This window comes from Amphiura filiformis, chromosome 20 (assembly GCF_039555335.1).
Source record: "Amphiura filiformis chromosome 20, Afil_fr2py, whole genome shotgun sequence".
Taxonomy (NCBI): domain Eukaryota; kingdom Metazoa; phylum Echinodermata; class Ophiuroidea; order Amphilepidida; family Amphiuridae; genus Amphiura; species Amphiura filiformis.
The window spans coordinates 17,166,980-17,188,705 of NC_092647.1; the positions used below are offsets into that span (position 1 = coordinate 17,166,980).

General features: G+C 36.1%; 1 protein-coding gene across 1 annotated transcript in view; it reads right to left on the reverse strand.

Annotated features, from left to right (window-relative positions):
* The window catches only part of LOC140142164 (uncharacterized), a 32,442-nt gene extending 11,041 nt beyond the window's left edge, over positions 1-21,401 (reverse strand). The window contains exons 1-5 of the mRNA XM_072164130.1: positions 20,742-21,401; positions 19,958-19,997; positions 18,698-18,928; positions 18,261-18,344; positions 14,776-14,883 (exon numbers count right to left, since the gene is read on the reverse strand). Coding sequence (XP_072020231.1) covers positions 14,776-14,883; positions 18,261-18,344; positions 18,698-18,928; positions 19,958-19,997; positions 20,742-21,401 — 1,123 coding nt within the window. The remainder of the gene's footprint in view (positions 1-14,775; positions 14,884-18,260; positions 18,345-18,697; positions 18,929-19,957; positions 19,998-20,741) is intronic.
* Positions 21,402-21,726: the final 325 nt, after the last annotated feature.

The following is a 21,726-nucleotide window of genomic DNA, read 5'->3' on the forward strand; positions in this document are numbered from 1 at the left end:
TTTGCCTCTGGTCAATAAAATAATCCATATTTTGTCCATTGAGGTGCTGGAATTCCAGATGGTTTTGTTAGTAATTTGTCGGGATTTCCAGCCTTTTGTGCAAATAGATATCAGGAATTCCATTCTCTTCCAGGTTAATGCAATTTGTCATTATGTATGTGCATAATGTATGTTGGGGGCGTTTTCTCCCCCCCACCTTTGTTTCCAATGGACATTTTATTGTGAAATGTCATTGTACAAGGAATACATAAAAAAAAATTCCACATAGCCCCCGAATGAAAAGTATTTAATTATCTTTGTAATCACTCAAAAAGCATTTGGTGTGAATTTTACATCGAGACTAGAGGCTATTAAATTTTTACGAGCCTTTTTATTTTACATGTAAAGCCTATGGGGGTGACGATTAGAAATGGACGGCAATATTGAAAAACCCTCATTTTGGGCCATTTTAGACACTAAAATGCCCATAAAAAAAGAATAGCCTCTAGTTCGGATGTAATATTCACACACAATGCTACCTGAGTGAGTACAAACATAATTAAATACATTTCATTCGGGGGCTATATCAAAAACAAAAAATGTCCTATACCCTAATGGTTATGGAACAAAGGTGCCCCCCCCCCCAAGTTGGTGGTACTAGTAGTTATAATCATCATGATTGACAGCCCAAGTGACCATGACAACCAACATTCTTCAGTTCTTGTTGAGTAAGCCCTAATTATTAGTAGGAAAGAAAAGAGGTACACCAACTTGACGGAAAACAAGTCGCAGGGTGGCGAATCAGACCCCTCCCCTGCTCAGTTGACAGATATGTTGTGACAAAATTTACAATTTGCATCTCCCTTTTGGCCTATTGTAGACCAAATTGCCGCGCTTTGCCCGCAATCTTGGTAAAGCCATTTGAGTGAGTAGATCTGCGACAATCATGTTGCCTTGCCCACAGGACCATCAAAAGGTAAATCCGGCCATATACCAGGTATATGATATACACATTTTAGGCTATTCCAGTTGAAAGACATACACCCTGTATGGAAGACATTACTTAAGTCTCTCACACAGGGGGTGTAGATTCCAAATGAAGTCACCCCCAAGAAAATGGTTGCCCTGAAAATAAGCTGTTTCTTTACTCAATTAATGAGAGTTTCATTGAGTAAAGAAACAGTTTAAAGCTAAGTGCACTATCTTAAGTTAATGAAAACAAGTTCACAGAAAGCAAGCACACTTCGCGAGGGGTTTATTTTTTGCGGATTTCGCGAATGGAGTTCCATCCACGAAATTAACACCTCGCGAATATATATAATAATGTATTGCAAGTATAGGGCAAAACTAAGCATCGCGAAAATAACAATTGCAAAAATGTCTCTGTAACTCCAAATCGCGACAATAACTGTATGCGAAAATTACCACTTAAACAGTAATTTAGTACGAGCAGAGAAACTCTCTGGACTGACCTTTCACAAGTTCAACAAAAGTCAATACTATTACGTAATTGTTTGTTCATGGGACATTGCAGATAGTGCACACACACTTCATCCATGCAGTACAAAGTGTTATCTGTTTCCAAATTTACTGTGTGCTTTATTTTAGCAGATTTGGGTAGCTACCGTATTCTAAACTGAGGGAAAATATTATTCTGTGTATTAAAAACAAATCAACCCATCGTGGGGTTTTAATAACAGGTTTAATTTCCGGAATTGATTGATTTTCAATGATGGATACAAATTTAGCATCAGTTTTTGTTAATATTTTGTTAAGTTTTATAAAATGTTGCAAATAAAAAAATTAAAAAAATTAATAGTATCAAAGGCTACGAAAAAACCCTTCTCTACGGGGCCAACCGACCCGGAATTTGTGTTTTGAGAATTAAAAAAAAAAAGGAAAGCCCATTTATTTTGCTTAAATCATAGAAAATATGTTGGTATTAAAAAAGTCTTCAGATTTTGGTGATATTTTAGGGTAATTTCAAGATAGCCTCTCTCTAGAAATACAAGTACAAAAAACACCGACCCTATACTTGAAGTTGAAAGGTCCGCCCGTAGAATAGGGTGGGTTTTTCTTTTTGTCGCCAAAAATACAATAAATAACATGACACCAAAACAGAAATTTTGACAATAATAGTTTTTTTCTTCTCTTTTTAATGTAACTTTTTTTTTTTTTTTTTTAAAATTATGATATAGCTAGATTACACATAAATATAAAATTTGAAAGAGGTACTCTAAATATACATTTAAAAATCCAAAAGCATAAATCAAGAAGTGCATATTACCGGTATTACTATTATTAAAAATGATTTATATTAAATGATGCTCCCCGTCTAAAAAAATCCGGACATTGAGTTTTTTTTACATGTTTTGCATTTGGAAAATGTTCCATTACAAACCAAATGTCAGACGAATTCGTCTCTATGGATTGTCTGAGTTGATAACATCTGAGGATAGGCCTATATGAATCCAATATCGTACTAGCTAAAACTACTGTTCTTTGAATGGAACAAAATGCAGATGTTCAATCGAAATACATGTGATGATGAGCTCATCTTCTCTGATGTTATGCAAAATATGGTAATATCAAATATCATCCATTTTATTGTTTTATTATTTTATTATTCACGGATGTGATTAATTAGCATATTATAAATTTGATGAGGAATTTAAATATTTATATGCCATTGGGTTTTGTGTATAGGGATGGAGGAAAAAAACTTTGATTGATAATGTCATTAAAATATTAAGATACCCTGCATCTCGTTTCTACTATACTCATTATAATTATCATTAAAGTTTTGCTTTTGTAAAGCCTACAATGTTCTAGCACATCTAAAATTCTCCTGCATGCTGAGTGAACATAAAGAGGTTGAATAACACATGGAGATTAAAAAAACGTAAGTAAACAAAATCAAACGAAACTGGTAATTTGCACAACCTAAACCACAGAGCAGTACATGTATTATTAAAACAGAACAAGATCTTGTTCATGGTTGTTTGTTTAACCATGGATATTAATTATGCTCTTCAAACACATTTTAAAAGGTTCCATGACTTGGCAAACAAAGTTATACACACTTGTGTTTATAATACATGCAGTCTTCACAGTCACTCCAGGCTGTTTTGGATCGGGGGGTCTGCAGCAAAAGAGATATTTCTCCCATCTTCTGGTATTACAGTAAAGCTATCATTTGCTGCATATTTTGCTCAAATTTGCACTTCTTACATGATTGTAATTGCCCAATGCTATCTGAAATACCATGTAAAGGACTAAGCCTCCAAAGTAAAATTTAGAGGTTTTATAATAAAACTGGGATCCCCAAAGCTCCACAGTTAAGCGGCTAAGTCGGTTTTTACTTTTTACCTCATTATTCTCGCTTAGTTAAAACTGAGACTAGTAAACCTGAGACTGTTGGTTTACTAGTCTCAGGTTAAAATGATCAGAAGACCCCCTTGACAGTAGACTATGCCATAGTCGAATTTTATTAAAAAATATGTTATTATTAGTCATGATGAACCCATTTCGTTGAATACAAAATTATACTGATGTTTATTAAAATTAAAGTATTTAATAGTAAAATGGTCATAAAGAGTTAAAAATATCAGATAATTAGTGACAATAAAAGTAACTGAATGCAACATTATCTTGCATAATTATAATGGCTGACTTTAATACTGAACAATTCTGATTTTGGAAGTACCAGTTTATTGATAGCGAACCCCGAAACTCCTGGAAGCTAACAGAGGGAGTGCGGTGACTGAAAAGATCAGATACAGATGTGAAAATCTATCAGTTGCACACAAATCAATATAAATCAGAGTTTTATGCTTTAAATGTAATGGCCAGAGTATGCAAAATGGGCAAGTGGACTACGGAGAAGTCTACCTTGACAGATTAAGTGTTACTAGTACCGTATAATATTATGTAATCATAGTAAATTTTGACAAAAAAGAAGAACAAAATTAAAATTTTACCAAAATCGTACATTATGTCTTTTATAATCTCCAAAATAGGAAAGATAAATGGTCTATGGTAAAACCAAATTTATCGAACGTAATCAAAACAATAAAATTATTATTTGGCCAAAACAACAACAACAACTCTGTCCCTGCCCCTTTGAGGGATTCCGATTTTCGCCAGCTAAGAGCTGGCTATCTAATCGGAGATCGTCTTTGTTTGCTAAAGAGATTACGGGGTACTAGCATTGGTTTGAATTACTTTGCGGAACTTTTTATGGTGAAAATATATATATAAGACCTGTTATTCGATTTGTAAGAAAAAGAAAGTAGGCCTATGCTTTGCCGTTTCAACGAATGAAAACGAGTGAGAATTTCAAAAGTTATGGTTTGAAGGAAATATAACATTAAAAGTTATATATATGCCAGGCCTATAATAGTTTCCACAGCATATCAACGAAAGAAAATGAATATATGAATACAAAAGCCACCTAAGTCCATACTTTGGCCAAATTGAGTTAAGCATGGGAAATTGTTGCTATACATAGGCCTGTCATGTGCATGAAAGAACAACTCAAATTCATCCTCTGTGTCTATTGGGCATGTGAAAAATAGCATGTATGAAAGAATCACCCAATTCTATGATTTGAGTCTTGTAACACATTGATTGAAATCCAGTATGTATAAAAGTCCACTTGTAACACATTCATTGCTAGAGAATGACTTTTGAACAAAAATGGGTTTAATAAAGGAAAGTGTGTGGTTTATATTACATGGCAGAATGCTTATCAACATTATACATACCTGTGTGCTTTATTTTGTATTATCTTACTAGTGGTAATCTCATTCTAACATTGTTGTCTTTGTATATGATTCAAAAAACCACCTAAGTCCAAAATTTAAAATGAACCCCACGAAGTCCCTGAAATGCTAATCGTCATACCTAATACAGGTTAATCCACTCATTTGCACGTAAAACTTACCATATTGACCAGGTAAATCTAACTGAAGGAATTAAAATGATACACAGGTTTTTCTCTCAAAATAACTTCGCATGGACTTAGGTGGCTTTTGTATTCATGTATTCAAATGATAGTATCCTTGTTATCAGGCGTTCTTAGATTTACATTTGCAGACCTCCTGGAGATCAACACAGCATGAGATGTGAGTGTATTGATAATAACATGATTAAAACCTTTATGGACCTAAAAGTCAAAGTAAAAATATCCTATATCCTGTATCGTTTTATGGATAAAAATGACTCAAAATGTCATTTATGAAATAATTGATATCTTAAACATCAGTTTCGTCTTTTCAACAGGAAAAATTCGATGTAATTTCAAGGCCTATTTTTGATATGGGTACAATTGATATACATGTAGGCCTATTGAACAATATCAGTCTTTATACATTTTATAATGTGCTATGTATAAATTGCGAATTAATATATAAATTAATATAAAATTAATGTGCATGTATAAGGCAAGTAGGATGGCAGTTTTTAGCCAATTAACTAAAAACTGCAGTGTATTTCTTTATATTAATAATGAGCTAAGGGTGGCCTAAAAGGCAGAAAAGACAAAAAGACAGAACAATTTGGAGTAATTAATTAAAGAGTTGACAGGAAGTTATAGGAGTTAATGTTTGGTTTTTCTGTGTGCATGTTCTTATCATTGATGGTTTGGAGCAGGCGGCGAATGGCATGATAGAGCCGGCATGCAGCTTGTGAAACGGCCCGGCCGTATGGCATTTTCAAATACTCGGTTAGTTTTGGGGGTTTATTATCGAACCCCCATGGTTTTAGCTTGTATTTATATTATTTATTAACATATAGGCCTATTTGTTTGTGAAATTTCAAGCGGTTTAAATTTTCAAAATAATCCCATTCAATTACACGGTTGACGATGAAAATGCAATGCGACCACCACCTGGTTTGATGGACTGTCATCCCGGACTGTCATGGAACATGATGGATCATAAAAAAGAGTGATCCTAAAAATGCCTTCCACCTAAACTAATTACAAGACCTCTTCTGCATTGAAGCTGGCTTCCCCTTTTAAAGGGAATTTGTATCTTCTTCTTTTATTTCTTGCATAAAAGTGGAAAATTAAAGTTAACATATTGGCAATACAATTTGCTTCCTCCTCTTAATGATCAATTTTGCATTGTAGAAAAAATAAAAATGAAAAAGTTCTCCCCTTTTTAAAGTTTTTTTCTGTCAGTGTCGTTTTTAGCTGTGGGCCTACTATGGAGTGCAGCCTGTAGTGTAGAGGTGTATCTTACTGACTTGCTTTTAATACTGACATTCTAACCTTTTATACTTTTATAATATATAGTTACCCCTTTGGCTCTAAAATCATAATTGAAAGACTCTGAATTTGTAAAGCTATGTAGACCCTACCGAATACTGGCCACTCGTCCTTTATACCGTATTTAAATAAAAGTCTCCCCTCCATAAAGTACCACGGGGCAATTCGCAAAATAATACCATAACACATGTCATATGCTGAGGAAGCCTGATTACCTTTTTAAAATAGCTGAGTGGGAGGGTTTTCAATGAAATATTTTTTCATGTCAGTGAAATGATGCCATTTGCCCCCACATCTCATATGCACAGTTTATCCCTTACATACCCTGTGTCTTGAATAGCTATATAGCCCAACCCTGTGGTTAAGAGGCTAGGAAATAATTCCTAATATCTCATACCCTAGTTTGTATGCCTTTATCTAATCTTGCCCCACATGACAACTTACTATTTAGCCCTTAAACCCAGCAAAGAGTCTGCTCAGTGTAGGAATTTTTTAGCCTTTTTTTTATAAATATGTTTGCAATTGGCTTATAGCCATCACATGCTGACAATGCACATAACTGATTGGTTAATCAAACTAGCAGGTCATGGTCAGGCCTAATCACAAAGTAAACATATCATCTGTAAATAAAACTATGCAGCAGGCGACTTACTTCAGAAAAGGTTCAATATAACTACATTGTATAAAACTAAGTCCATTATCTATAGTTAATTGGTCAAATGTTTATTGACTCTTGTAATAACCCATGTGTAGTAACCTGTATAATATTAGTGTTCATAAAAGCAGGACTATGAGACAAATATCCCTGACCCTGACAAAAACTAGCAAGAGCAAATGGCTGTGTAATTTATTTACTTTAGTAATAAGGCATCTTGCATACATGTACAATTTTCATTTTATTTTATTTATTTATTAGACTTTATACTTCGTAGTTTATAGCCAAATTTGTTTCCTGGAGGTGGCTTAATAAGGAATGGGGCGCCCAATGTGAGCTTGGTCGTGATGTATTGAATTTCATGGTGTTTAGATTTGGTATTATTATCTCATGAAACCCGGTGACACCTCATTGTAGAAATCAGACCTGTTGATAGGTTGTAAGAGGGGATAGCCTTTTCCAGTCACGAATTGGGCCAGAAAGTTTTGCTACTTTGCAACGCAATAAAAACCCAATGCAAAATGAGATCCTGTAGTGTAGGTGGCTTCGAGGTGGCTTAAAAAACTAAATGCAAAATGAGGTTTAAAAAAAATTGTTTTTCAGAGTCAAGACACAGGTATCATTATTAAGCCTCATATCACTTATTTATTGTTGAATAAGTGCAGAGTAGGTTAGATATGAATATTAAATGTTAGACCAAAGTAGCTCAAAGTATATGTACTATACACCTGATCCGTGAACTTATCTTTTTTAAAGACAAATTCTTGTTTGTGTAAAAACTGAAGCATCATATTGTGTAAAAGAATATTTGAATATTAACTGTACATCATATATAGCGATTCGTGATACCCAATCATGCTTCAGTTTATGTGGTTTAGGAAGCAGAGAATTTATTTCAATTTTATATACGCCAAAATATTTTCTGAATAATAAAAATTAACACTGAATTGATGGCGGAAATTTTATGTAAAATTTACGTAGGTCCCCACTAAAGATTACTGTTTCGTCTTTATGGAATTTAATCTTTTAATATCTGAAAGAACTTTGGGGACCTACGTGGACTACGAATCCAGACCGTCTTACAAGAAAAATGGTAGGCTAGGCTCCCTACCTTGCAGGGCACGTGCATGCACGAAATGAATTGTGTATGTATCATAGGCCCCTCGTATTGTTTGTATGCGCCTGAGAATTCAACAATATTAATAGGCCTAATGGTAGCTCTACACATTAATGTTTTTAAGCAGATAAAATTCCAAAATACGGTACATGATGCAGTCATGTCTAAAGTGGAATTCACCACGACTTTTGCAGGACTTAAACCCCATTAAAAGCTATTAAACCAAGATAACACTCATTGAAAACAGCTCAACTGATTCAATCATATCTTCTCTGGTTAAATACACGCAACATATGTTTCTGCTTTACATGTACAATGGAGCAATGAGCTGGTATTATAGTTTCAGTTGGGTGAACGATTATTAAGCGAACGCTAGAGAACAATTCTGTGTGGGCTTTTGTTTACGAAATGAGACAATACTCTGCTTATTGTTAACCAGCGTTCTTGAAAATGAGAAGCATGGTGGTTTGCAGACTTAACACAGGTTGGAAATAATTTCTTCATATTTTTTGGTGTTATCTGTCGTTTACATATCCTTCCTAAAACACCAAAGTACGAATATTTCCAAACATCTAAATTAGCTAAAAATTTAGGACATGTTACAAAACTATATTTTCTAGAATTGGCCGGTTATTTTCGCACACCGACGTTAACTAGGCAGTTACCCATACTTCTAACATACGCTATTTGTAGAGGTTACGCGTCAATGGTAAGAGCACTGTGTATTGTGTATAGGAAAATGGACAGTAACTGCAGTATGACGTTTTCTGTCTTTGCTTGTCACGTGGTATGTTGAAGTAATGAAGTAATTGAAGTTGTGATTATATGTTCATATTTTCAAGATGGCCCCAACAAGTCAGTTGGCCGAGCGGTAAACAGGGTACAGGCGCTGGTAATATGTCGATACTGTATACATGATAGCGGTGCAGCGTGGGTTCGAGCCCCACCTCTGTCGAACTAAATTTCCTTTTTTTTTAAATTTCATATTATGTTAGGGAAATGTGGCTGGGGAATTTATGTATGACGAAGAGTGGTGTGGATCGATAGGTTCATCCTGCAATGGTGATCCCCAGCCCGACTTGGGTCTTCACTCTTCATTCTAGCTTGTGCGAAGATTTTGTTTTATAGGCCTATTTGTTTAAAACAGCATCACACTCACTCCCACAGCCCCCACACACAACGCATGCGCATCACAGTATAGACATATGATATCCCTATTATCATTGATTAAATATTTTGAGCTCAAAATGTAGAAATATACACTTTGAGCTCATCTTATAATAATAGCTATAACAGGGCAAGGAAAGAACTAGGTCACTTTATTACTTGATTCATGTCGTATTTTATTCATAGGCTACATGTCGTATGTATACGGACGTTGAAATTTTTTAAAGTAACAGTCCCCAACGAATTTAGATATGAGCTCTTTGATGTCCACTCCCCAATCAGGGAATTCCTTTTAACAAAGGAGCACCTGCGTAGTACAAGGTACTGCGGCAAGGTTGCACTCGTTCTACTTGATGTGGCTTCATGTATTTATCATGCAGCCTATTATAAATATATCTATTTCATTCAAATACAGGTATGTATTTAATATAAAAACAACATTTGAGGCTTTAGGTATTTTAGTCTCAGCTCAAACCAAAGTAAGAAAGTTTGAATTCTTATGTACCGTAAACGTTCGCCTAATGGCGCACATGGCTCCTTTGCCTTGGGGTAAATTTCATGTACAAAGAGAGAGCTACCTCCTCTAAAAATCACAACAAGAATTAAGGGTGTGTGCATGCCCTTATTTGCTGGTGGGAATTTTGTGGGAGGGCGCTTTAAGTTTGTGTCTAAAATACCAGTTATATCAAAGGGGCCCATAGCGCCATTAGGCGAACGTTCTACGGACTTCCATTGACAATACAACAATATTCGTGTTGTAAAGTAGGGTAAAAAGATCTAGGCCTCAAGAAAGAAAGAACAGGAATAAATAAAGAATAATTAAGGACATAAAGAAAGAATTTTGCCCTAATGAATTTTTAGAAAGAGCTGAAGCAAGTAACTGAGTTTCACAATACAATCCTTTTATAGTTCGAAATGTGTGCTGCCGACAGAGTATGCATCCCTTTGTGTGGTTCAGTTCATGGACCTAAAGACCCGGTTTAACAAGAATGTTAAAATTATGTTACGCCAATCAAACATTTTTAGGCCTAATATACATTATATTATCATTGATTAAATATTTTGAGCTCAAAATGTAGAAATATACACTTTGAGCTCATCTTATAATAATAGCTATAACAGGGCAAGGAAAGAACTAGGTCACTTTATTATTACTTGATTCATGTCGTATTTTATTCATAGGCTACATGTCGTATGTATACGGACGTTGAAACTTTAAAAAGTAACAGTCCCCAACGAATTTAGATATGAGCTCTTTGATGTCCACTCCCCAATCAGGGAATTCCCTTTTAACAAAGGAGCACCTGCGTAGTACAAGGTACTGCAGCAAGGTTGCACTCGTTCTACTTGATGTGGCTTCATGTATTTATCATGCAGCCTATTATAAATATATCTATTTCATTCAAATACATGTATGTATTTAATATAAAAACAACATTTGAGGCTTTAGGTATTTTAGTCTCAGCTCAAACCAAAGTAAGAAAGTTTGAATTCTTATGTACCGTAAACGTTCGCCTAATGGCGCACGTGGCTCCTTTGCCTTGGGGTAAATTTCATGTACAAAGAGAGAGCTACCTCCTCTAAAAATCACAACAAGAATTAAGGGTGTGTGCATGCCCTTATTTGCTGGTGGGAATTTTGTGGGAGGGCGCTTTAAGTTTGTGTCTAAAATACCAGTTATATCAAAGGGGCCCATAGCGCCATTAGGCGAACGTTCTACGGACTTCCATTGACAATACAACAATATTCGTGTTGTAAAGTAGGGTAAAAAGATCTAGGCCTCAAGAAAGAAAGAACAGGAATAAATAAAGAATAATTAAGGACATAAAGAAAGAATTTTGCCCTAATGAATTTTTAGAAAGAGCTGAAGCAAGAAACTGAGTTTCACGATACAATCCTTTTATAGTTCGAAATGTGTGCTGCCGACAGAGTATGCGTCCCTTTGTGTGGTTCAGTTCATGGACCTAAAGACCCGGTTTAACAAGAATGTTAAAATTATGTTACGCCAATCAAACATTTTTTAGGCCTAATATAGAAACTAGTAGGCCCACATACCACATATTGTTATTGAAAACCTGTAAGGAGAACAGCAACCCTTCACAAAAGAGAAGCTTAATTTTAGTGGTTACCTAGGATACCAACACCAGTGGCGTGCGCAAAGGGGCCAGGGGGATGTGCCCCCCCCCCTTTGTCAAAAAGATCGGGGAAATAATGCACCCAATCGGGGGAAACTGGGGAATTAGTTATTAAATTTTAAAACAGTCAGAGAATCGAGACCCCTGAACCAGACTTTGAAAACCTGCGTACGTTACTGCCAGGCCCGTACGCAGGATTTTTTTTGGGGGTGCTGATTTTGAAAAAGTGGACTTTTTTCCAAAGTGGGGGGGGGGCGATTTTGTGAAATGTGGACTTTTCCCCCAAATTTGGACCAAAAACCATAAAAACCTGATTTTTTTGCTCGCTACGCTCGCAAATGCTTCAATTTTGGGACTTTTTGAATACTTTTGCAAATTTGGGGAGGTGCAACCGCACCCCCGCCCCCCCCCTGCGTACGGGCCTGGTTACTGCCAAACACACGCCTTGGTGGTGGGCCTATATTAGGCCTATACATGTAAAACATCATAGATGACTTGGAATAAATGCAGATAAAGCAAATATAATGTAACCTTTACAACAATAAACACCTATACACGCCTAAAATAACTCTAAAAACCCTAACATGGAATTCAAGACTTTTTGGTAGTCAATTGAAAAATTCCAACTTATTTGTGTAATTTTAGATGGAATTCCAGATTTTTTTGGGTAAGTCAATTGAAAATTCCAACTTTTTTTTGATAATTTTTAAAAACCCTCTATACCCCTCCATGGAATTCCAGACTTTTTTGCTAGTCAATTGAAAAATTCCAACATTTTATTTGGGTATCTTTAGAAACCCTCTATAGAGGGCAATGGAATTCCAGATTTTTTTTTGGTAAGTCAATTGAAAATTCCAACTTTTTTTTGACAATTTTTAAAAACCCTCTATACCCTCCATGGATTTCCAGATTTTACATGCACTAAACAGGGCCGGAAATCCAGGTTTCTTTCTCAAGTATGCTTTGGAATTCCAGACATTTTAGAAAAAAACCATTTTGCCCTCTATAGGGGGGGTGCATGTTTTATCTGGAATAGCCCATTGCATCCCCTGTCATAGCTAAACTACGCCCGGTCAGTGTAAGGAAGCTTAAGGAAGACAACAAGCTCCTTAAAAACGCTGTTTGCGGAACATAGAAGACCACATTCGTCTAAGGGGTGGTGCAATAATTATGTGTACCCCCGGGGTGAATTATAGGGGGGCAAAGATTTTTGGCAGGCCAAAAGGGGGGCAAGCATTTTTTGGCAGGTCGAAAGGGGGGTCAAGCGATTTTGGCAGGTCGAAAGGGGGGGCAAGCAATTTTTGGCACAGATATTTTGGGCACCGTTTCTATATTATGCCCTAAAAAGGTGTAGGAAAACGCTACAAACACGTTCAAATATGCAAAATTTCCTGTCGCTGCGCTCGCATTATATGTTAAGACAATTTAAGGTTTTAAATTCGGGTTCCCCAAAATCTTGCATGTGTAAGGGGGGGCAAAGATTTTTGGCACGTCAAAGGGGGGGCAAAGGTTTTTGGCACGTCGAAAGGGGGGCAAAGATTTTTGGCACGGCCAAAGGGGGGGGCAAGCGATTTTTGGCAGACCATTTTGAGAATTCACCCCCCCGGGGGTACACATAATTATTGCACCACCCCTAAATGTTTCCAACCACATCCACGTTGAGTCACCTGGACATTTTGTAAGCTTAGACCAGGTCCAGATCCTGGACCAGAGACGGGGGTCAAAGACGGGGGCATGTACAAATATCCTGGAATCTACAAGACTGTGACTAAGTCTTAGGTCAAAAAGGTCTCAATCACTTTCGCTGATTAAAGATGCAGAGCATCTGAAAATTCAGAGGTAGGAATAATTTCTTGTGTTTGGATCAAAAGTTTTAAACTTTAATAAAAAATGAACGTTGTCTATAACTGCAACACGGCATTAAGGGCTGGGGTATGAACGTTTGGACAGTATTTATTGTGGGACATTAGAGCACATCAGACATATCGAATTGCATTCTGAATACGAAGAATGTCATTCTGATATCAAATAATTTTAATTTTTGAAATTCGCAATTTAATACACATTTTATGGCAAATCATTAAAAATTGATATTTTGATATTTAACAGTACTTGAAGTAAACTTTATAAATCTGATCATTTATACTTAAAGTGTATGTAGGTGGGATGAAAAGCCGACGATCAATTGAAAATTTTGACCTTTCGTATAGAAGATATGGATTTTTTTTCCCAAAACAAAAAAAAAAATTAGGTCTTTTGGGGAAAAAAATCCATATCTTCAATATGAAAGGTCAAAATTTTCAATTGACCGTCGGCTTTTCCTCCCTGCTAAGAATATGTCATTAGATTTATATAATTTACTTCGAGGACTGTTATATATCAAAAATTTGAAAAATATCAAATTTTAATAATTTGTCATAAAATTTGTATTATATTGTGATTTTCAAAAATGAAAATTATTTGATATCAGAAAGACATGCTTCGTATTCAGAATGCAATTCGATAGGTCTGAGGTGCTCTCATGTCCCACAAAAAATACTGTCGAAACGCAATAAACGCTCATTTTAGATCCCTTAACCATTTATCATCAATTATTGTGATTTGAAATCTCAATACATTTTTGAAAATTAAGCATACAGCATCAGCATGGGAAGTTTGAATCCGCGTCTTTATTTTCTTACTCCTCCTGCTCCTTGTCCCTACCGTCTCCCGTCAAAAGGTTACTGAACCCCTAATTGTTTTGCTTCTGCAACACGTGCATGAACAGAGAAGAGGGGACATGTCTTCGATCCTCTGCTCAAGGCCAACGTTGGAGACAGGAATACTGCTGCTGGTAAAAGAGTAACATTCGGCCGGGATTCCCGCTCCAAGCAGATGGATCAATAACAACATCAATTGCTTTGAGAAAGCCAGAAGGTTTCTAGCGAAACTGTCAGCAGAAAAACGTAAGTTTATCCTTTATTCTTGACAAAGAACTTTAAATAGCTTACATTCTCAGCTTTCGGATGCACTATGCGGTTTCCACCTAGGTTTCATTATCATTAAGGTATAGGACTTTTTATTTTTTCGGAGAAGAGCAGGTAGGGCAACTACTTGATTATATGTCTACATGTTCATACTACATACTCTGAAATTTTTTTGAAAATTCGCATGAGTCCGTTTTTTTAAATCACATTTTTGTTCCTAAAATGGGGCTTATAGCGCCCTCAACGGGCACTCTCTCCATAGGGCTACATGCAAAGACCAGTTATAGACAAATGGCCCTAAAATAAAACGGACTCGTGCGAATTTCCCCAAATTTTGCATATGATGTAGATTTAACATCTGGAATGTAATGCAAGTGATGTCGTTGCTGCTCTCCTAAATTCATTTTTAAAATGTCCGCCCCAGACCAAGGTGTTTCGTCCTAGGATATTTAGTTCCAGAATATGTTTCTTATATTATTACTTACTCATCTCCTCTACGTCCATCCAAATGGAAAATCCGTCATGCTCTAGTTCATCCTTCAGTCTTTTCATCCTCTCCTGCGAACCCCAGTTGTAGGAGATCATCACATGACCTAGTAAAATAACAAAATGAACAAGTGAACGTTATTAGGATATAATACAGAATGGAGTGCTGCTGATATGAATGTGTGTACAAAGATGGTAAAGTGTGATATAACATAATAACAGCATGTCGGAAGTGACGAAGTGGTCCGAATTTGAACAAAAATGGATGAGTGAAAGGATAATTGTACAGTGACCCCAGGAGAAAGCTACTAGTATTCTATCAAACATCCTCTCCACTGTACATCTACCAACATCATCTACCCCATCACTTGCAAGAAAAGTGGTAGTCGGTACGTTATTGTAATGTTGCCTTAGCAATGTATCAGTGGATTTTTAATCCATCCCTTCACTTAATGATTAGAGCTGGCCTCAACATGCTGTATACTGAGAGCTGGTCTATAATATTTCTTAGAAGGGGTAAATTTGTATCTCTTCGAAACGTCCGGTATTAAAGTTTGTTCATCCTTTGTGTTATTCCCCCATTGAATATTATGTCAGACTTGCCCTATTGTTACGTTTATCCACGTGTACGTGTAACACAGTTGTATCCAAGAACCTTTGATTCCCTGCTTTTATAGCTTGAAATGTGTTTGAGAAAATAGACGCTTTCATACTAGTCATTTTTTTAGCTTCCTTTTATGGTCTTATAACATATTCAAGATGTTAACAAAAATAATTCCCGGCACTCCGGCCATATTCAAGGTTAAAGGTCAGCACAGTGGTCAAATTTCAAAGTTTTCAAATCAGGTTAACAAGCACACCAAACTATTTATCTCATTGCAAGGATTCAGAAAATGTATAGTTTGACCTACCTGCTACATACCGTTCTTGAGTTATAATCAAAAAGGTCAAATTTTAGGGGGGTGGTCAGTTTTTTTTGGCCACACAGGGGCCAAAAATTTAAAATGCTCCGATTTCTACGAAAAAACAAGGGATGGATTAAAAAGCCACTGAATCAATGTAAAGCTGTGAATATGAAGCATTTAATTGGGCGTTGCTTTGAAGTCCACACGGGAAGATACCTCAAACATTGATTAAATTGTCACATTTGATCCACACTCGATCGATTTTAATTAGTCTAACCACTTGTAGGGTACGTTTGCACATCTAACTTTTCACAATATGTGACTTTTGACGAGTTTTGGGCTTTAGCGAATCACTGATAGCGCCTTTAAATGCAAAGCTCTAAGATATCGGATATCATCCAAAAACAATTTCCTAGATGTCAATTGCCCTGAGAACCGTGTCTTCCCTGGTATTATTCTTAACAGTACCCAGACTGAATAGGCTTCTCTTCAATTGTTATCCACAAAGGGTTAATGTGATAGTAGCAATCTTTAAATCAACTTACTCAGAAAAGTTTAATATAATATAACTCAAAAAAAAAAAAAAAAAAAGATTTAAGATTCAATGTATTATTTTTCATATCATGGCCCATACAACTTACATGACAAGTTTACAATATAAAAACATTTCAAATGACATTTCAAATACTATCCACATTACACCAATATCACATACATTATTTTAATTATTAAAAACATTTAAAAGTATCAAAATATTTCCATCGCCTGCATAATTATGTACTTTCACACACCCTCACTTGTTCTATGCACACACCGTCAATTTACTCCCACATTTTGCCCGTATGTACTCTCTAAATGTAAAAGAGTGAAAAACTCACTCCCCAAGTTGTCCTTCATTTAACTCCTTGAAAGAGTTAAAATTCACTCTTTTAGAGTGGTTTTCACTCTATTTTGAGTGGTTTTAAAGTTAAAAAACACATTTCACTCTTTTTTGAGTGGTCTAGTTATCTTATAGGTGAATCACTCTTTTGGGGAGTGAGTTTTTCACTCTTTTACATTAAGAGAGTAAACATTTCTACTCCTGTTGATGATACCTAAAACCTTTTGACCCTCTTTCAAAAGATGTACTCCCCTTCAAAGGATGTAACTCTTCCATTTCAAAGAAGTGTTTTTGTATAGAGGTAGCAAGCCATGTTTCTAATCAGGATGTTCCACTGGAATCACTATCCTTAAGAGCAAAGCGGTCACGACTCTTTTTGTTTTTTAGATATGTTCAATATTCTGTCAATATAGTGCCTAGATGCCGGATTTTTCCCATACAGGGTGTCCTTGAAAGAACTGTATCGACGGAAACTGAATTTTATGAGTATTTTAACACATAACAAAACATAACTTAATAACCGATGTGGTTGAGTAATATATATCCGATCACATACTTTTTGAATTGTGACAGTTGACTGCTTCGTTTTTGAAACAAAAGAATATACGCCAAATGCGCTGATGATGCGCAGTGATTAGAACTCTTATCATCGATTGATATTTGAATACGTGCAAAGGTTTGAAAATGAGGGAGTTTTGTAAAATTCTTATATTTTACGAACGGAGTGGTCAGTTGTCAAAATCCAAAAAGTACGTGATAGCTGATTTATTCCTCAACCACACCAGTGATTTAGCTGTGTTTAGTTGTGGCGTTAAAATACCCATCAATTAAGGTTCCCGGAACTATTGTTTATATCCGCCCAAGCATGACTTTTACTAATTAGTCACTAACCATGCTAATGATAAATACAAGTTTGTAACATTATTATAAGATTACCTTGCATTACTTAATCTCATTTGCATAAAGTTATTGCTATATAAAACTGACAATTATCCACATTGGCGGGAAATTTGAATTGCAGTTAAGAAACGTGTAATAAAAAGAAGCAGAAGTAATTACCAAAGCAGTTTGCAAGTCCTATTTTTGGTATGAGGTAATCTGAGTTATTCACTTGATAATTGTGAAAGAAAAATATATTCATTAACAGATAAGGAAAGGGAGCGTCTTTGAAATTCATCAAAAATGGACCTTAAAGATGAAGCCCCGCTTTTGGTTTAAGTTCCTTACGGACTTAGTTAAGGTTAAGATGTATCCATGTAATTTCTGTTATGTCTGTCATCAAAGTGACAGGTGTAAGTCAGTTCGTTTGTGGCGAACTGGACCATCGGGCCTGTACAAACAAAAATTGGAGAGAAACTCGTGACAGACGAGCACAAAAGAATCAAAATCTCCCAAATAAAACACTAATAAATATAATTTTAAAAAGCAGTGATTTATTATAGTGGGTTACGCACAGGCACAACGTGTAGACGTTGATTCACAAGCCTCAGCACACTTTACAGCTTGTTGCTGACCACTATGGCCCAACATCATTCCATACGCCATTTAACAACAACAGAGGGACTTTGCAGCTTTGGTAGTATTCAACAGGATTTTTCAAAAAACCCACCGCCCCTCTGGCACTAGGTCAGTGGTGAAATATAATTGCCATCTGTTTTACGGTACTTTTTTTAAACAATGTACAACATGATCTACCTACCTCCCGTGCTATCCTTTTGGCTTGCAGCTCCTGAGTCATCCGTTTTTTCTTCTTTTTTGCTTTTAGCTGTATCGTGTACAACGTCTAAAAGAAAAAGAAAACAAACACATGTTTAAGCAAGTTACGTAGTAATCCTAATTGAATCGTAAAAATGCCTACAATAATTTTTGGAATTGAAACTGGAAATATCAGTCAAAGACCACGTTCAAAATCATTACTCGCTCCCGGCGCGTCGAATGTGTTGAGGACTTTAATAATAAAAATGACTCATCATGGGACAAAACCAACCCCAATTTTCTACCTTTCCGGAACTTTTACATCACCAAGAAGCTGAATGAATACTTAACAGTAGCTATTAAAGGCCCTCTGCCCTCCAGTTAATTATAGAGAAAATAAACATAGGAATATTTGATCACTTTTCCTCCTCTGGACCTTACCAAAGAAGGTTCTGAGACAGGTTTCCTCTTCGCAATGAAGCAAATATTGTAGCAGTATCTCAACATTCTCCATTCTTTGGTCACTGGATGATGCTCTAATCTTTGCGCATATATCTGGTGGTACGAATTCTTCTAGACGCAATACCAACAATCTAGGATCCATGTCCGCTTTCAGCTGCCTCCATTGGCGCTTCAGATTCAGTCTACATCTCACAATGTATTCAGACACGCCTATTGAAATGAGGAATTTTGGGCTACTCATGAATCTGATTTCACAATGTAATTATAGCCAAAATTATGTTGATAATATGATTTAAATATATTACTAAGGGAGCTAAACCCCATGTTTTTTAAGCAAGTGACATGTTAAGTTACAATAATTTGGCCTATATAGGAGTTTTCTATGGCTCATGGGCAATAAGGCTTAGAAAAAAATTGTTGACTTGCCCTTTAGGTGCCAACACCTGGGTCGGTCGGTCGATTTAAGTTGTTTTGTAATTTATGCAAAATACGACATGATGCGTAATGCTATATACAATTTATTGTCCGTTTTAGCTGCAGTGTGTCTGTAATTGAAGCATGACCTCAGCGCATATGGCTCTGTTTTGTATGTATAGGACACCTTTTTAAAACGTTGTGGTTGTGTTATTTTTTTCATTCATGCAGATCATCATTTACAGAAATTTGTTGTGATTACTAATATCTTTTCAAAAAAATAAAATAGAGCATGTCTTCAACGTAGCCACAGGTGTTATATGAAACACAAACGCAGAAATCGAGTCAGAATTTGTTTATACCGCAGTTAAACATTAATAAAACAAATATTTTGAAATTATAAACCAAAATATCAAATACAAACTTTAAAAAAAAAGGCGAACCTGTTTTTTTTTCTTCAGATTTCTGGGTCGGGCGATAAGGGCAAGTCAACTTATTAAGCCTAACTTCCGGGTGGCCAACTAAATCAATCCTCTACAGGGGGTCCCAGCATGAGGTCAAAGATTACATGGGGTCAAATTTCAAAATAGCTCGAATTTGCGTCAATACCCCACCAAAGTGTTCCTCTGGTCATAAAGATTCAGACAAAGTATAGTTTGACAAACCTGTGATGTACGGTTATTGAGTTATAAGCAAAAATGTCAAGGGTCAAATTTGATCTTCAAGGGGCTCAACATCGTAAAAATGCTCCGATTTATATATTTCTTCAGAGTCGTATGAAATGCTCACAACAATACGACTCATACGATTCATGCACCCACTTACCAAGATCAAATTCTTCATTGCTGGAACCACCTTTTGAATGCTGCAAAGAAACAAAAGGAAAATACGCAAGAAGTTCAATTTCATTGGGATAATGGAAAACTTATACAACTAGTCAAAATGGCTTTGCCATTCAGAGGATCAACAGCCGATATTTATTGTATTACGTAATCTGGTAATGTGATACGCATCTATCATACACATACATGTACACCCCTAAATGTTGCATTATACTGGTCAGTATATGGCGGGAATACAAATAACATTTATTTTTGACTGTATATCCCAGCAAACACAAAACGTTTTGGACGTAAAAGGTTAGAAAAGGTTGTCAGAAAACATTTAAATGTCGGGTTATATAAAGGGTATATAAAGGGTACAAAACATTTTCATAACATTCAAAAACATTGTTGGATAATGTTATTTAAGTATTGACAAATAATTTGGCCCAACAATGTTACCCAAAAATATTTTAAAAAAAACATTTTGAAAACCTTTTAAAAATACTGCTGCAGTGCGTTCTCATACAAAACGTTTTAAAACGTTTTTATGACCTTTATATAACCCGACAATTAATGTTATTAAAATGTTTTTACCAAAACCTAAAACCCAAAATATAACCTGTTTAAAACGTTTTTAAAACGTTTTATGTTTGCTGGGATACTCGGTCGTGTCTTATTAGCCGCAAGATACCCACATAGAGTAATGAAGCAAAGTAAATATCAATGACTTTATTCGTAATACAATACAATAATCGTTAGAATAATTATATTACTTTTATTCATACCTTTGTTTCAAATGTGTGCATCAGCTCCTCTACGGCTGTCAATGCGTCCACATTGGTTACAAGACTCAGCTGACTCAGCAATGTTTGCAGCATTCCGATTGTCATCTTCCTGTTGTTCTTTGTACACCAGGTCTTGATGATATTGTTGGTGGGGGATTCCTTGTTGGTTATGCTTTCATTAGCAATGCGATCCACTACATGCGCTGCGATCCCTAGAGCCTTGCCGACCGATCTGTAGTCTTCTTTCCATTCTTCGTTGATCCCGTCTAGTCGTCGTTCAAAACATCTTCTAACTATACCAATTGGAAGCCACTCATATCGACATTCTGAGCCAAGTTCTTGTAAGAACATCTTGTCGTAGCCTGGAAACAGGATCTTGGTTACATCCTCTTGCTTTGCATATCGATCCAAGAGGCCATTCTTCCTTTCTGCTTGTATAAGATCGTTCCTAGTATAGGTCAAGACATCGTCAAGATTCTTGCTTGTCTTCAGCGAGTCTTGGCTGATGAAGTTTACACTAAAGCTAGTACCTGGAGATTTCTCAGTGATTTCTGATTGGATAAGATCAACAGCTTTCTCTAGATTGGTGTTACAGGCCTCGATGTTATCTTTGTTAGGACACATGGCAGCGATATTGATGGCGCGCCTAGTCTTCGTCATTTGAACCAGAACCTCTACAAAACCACTTTTAAATATCACAGCCGAGCGTGATACCCTCGGGTATTTGTTTTCATCGAGAATTTTCTTCTGTACAGAAGGAAAACGTTTGGGTTAAATATGTCTATATCAGCTACGCATTCTATGCTTTGTCCTCTCACATGGGTGTTTTGCGCCTCCCAAACAATCTCTGGTACGTCCGTTGGAAGTTTTCCTGGCCATAGGTACATGTTGTCCTTCGTCTCGTGAACGAGATCCATGTGGTTTAAAAGTTGAAGGAGTTGCGATGTATCCATTTCGTCCGTGAAGAAAGCGCACAACTCTTCCA